The sequence below is a fragment of the Otolemur garnettii genome, unplaced genomic scaffold, assembly GCF_000181295.1.
Source record: "Otolemur garnettii isolate 467f Iridium unplaced genomic scaffold, OtoGar3 scaffold00021, whole genome shotgun sequence".
NCBI classification, from domain to species: Eukaryota; Metazoa; Chordata; class Mammalia; order Primates; family Galagidae; genus Otolemur; species Otolemur garnettii.
Genome location: NW_003852416.1, coordinates 18,150,888 through 18,152,162, shown reverse-complemented (window position 1 = coordinate 18,152,162; position 1,275 = coordinate 18,150,888). Strand labels below are relative to the sequence as shown.

Sequence of the window (1,275 nt, the reverse complement as noted above, 5' to 3'; positions counted from 1 at the left end):
TTGGTTGCAGCCATCATTGTTGTTTGGTGGGCCCAGGCTGGATTTGAACCCGCCACCTTAGGTGTATGTGGCTGGCGTCTTAGCCACTTGAGCCACAGGCGCTGAGCCATCTCTCAGATTTTCAGGTAGTTTTGACCACTTCTCTAATTTCCCCACCACTAGGCACAGACTGGCACAAGGATGGCCTGGAGAGGTGGAGGTGCACATGGATCTCTTGAGTGAGTCACCACTTGCTCTCCAGTGACCTGGAGAGAACCAGTGAGATCCCTTCCTCATTCTCCTCTCAGAGCCTCCTGTGTTCTCCTTAAGAGGGAGATAGAAGGCCAAGACATAGGTCCTGCCCTTGAAAACCCCACAGTCGGGTTGGGGCAGGCAGTCAGGAGTGTCTGCTGTGCAGACAGGGCAAATGGACTGCGGAGGCAGGCAGGCCCAGTGAGGCCTAGTGGTTGGGAAAGGTCTTCTGAAGAATGGTGAGTACAGTTGGGGAGGGTACTGCCTGTGGGAGGAACCTGCAGGGAGGCTAGCTGGGCTGGACAGGCTGGGAGAGCCAGGGGGAAAGGTGGGTGGTGGTCTTGGAATGCTAGGCAGGACAACCCCTTGGGCATGGAGCAAAAACAAGTTTGAATCTAGAAAAAGAGACAGAGACTTAAGGCCTTGCTGTTTAAAATGTCATAGACCAGCAATTTGAGCATCACCTGGGAGTCTGTTAGAAATGCAAGATCTCTGGAGGCACTTGTGGCTCAGTGGGTAGGGCACCGGCCACATATATTGAGGGTGGCGGTTTCAAACCTGGTCCCAGCCAAACTGCAACAAAAAATAGCTGGGCGTTGGGGTGGGTGCCTGTAGTCCCAGCTACTTGGGAGGCTGAGGTAGGAAAATTGCCTAAGCCTAGGAGTTGGAGGTTGCTGTGAGCTCTGACGCCACGATGGCACTCTACCTGGCACTCTACCAAGGGTGATAGAGTGAGACTCTGTGTCTACAAAAAAAAAAAAAGAGAGAGAGAGAGAGAGAAATGAAAGATCTCGGCTCTGCGTAGCACAGTGGTTACTGCGTGAGCCACATACACCCAGGCTGGGGAGTTTGAACCTGGCCAGGCCAGCTAAACAACAATGACAACTGCAACAAAAAAATAGCTGGGCATTGCTGGGCGTTGTGGCAGGCACCTCTAGTCCTAGCTACATGGGAGGCTGAGGCAAGAGAATCACTTAAGCCCAAGAGTTTGAGGTTCCTGTGAGCTGGGATGCCACAGCACTCTACTGAGGGCAACATAGTGAC

At 53.0% G+C, this 1,275-nt stretch overlaps 1 protein-coding gene across 3 annotated transcripts in view; it reads left to right on the top strand.

Moving 5' to 3' along the window:
• MFSD13A (major facilitator superfamily domain containing 13A) overlaps positions 1–1,275 on the top strand; it is a 17,213-nt gene that overhangs the window by 6,438 nt on the left and 9,500 nt on the right. For 2 of the 3 annotated variants that reach the window (XM_023511637.1, XM_023511638.1), the window contains one exon: positions 163–218. The exons of the other annotated variant lie outside the window; for it this stretch is intronic. In XM_023511637.1, the coding sequence (XP_023367405.1) occupies positions 181–218 (38 nt within the window). In that variant the 5' untranslated portion in view covers positions 163–180. The remainder of the gene's footprint in view (positions 1–162; positions 219–1,275) is intronic. 3 annotated transcript variants of the gene reach the window in all.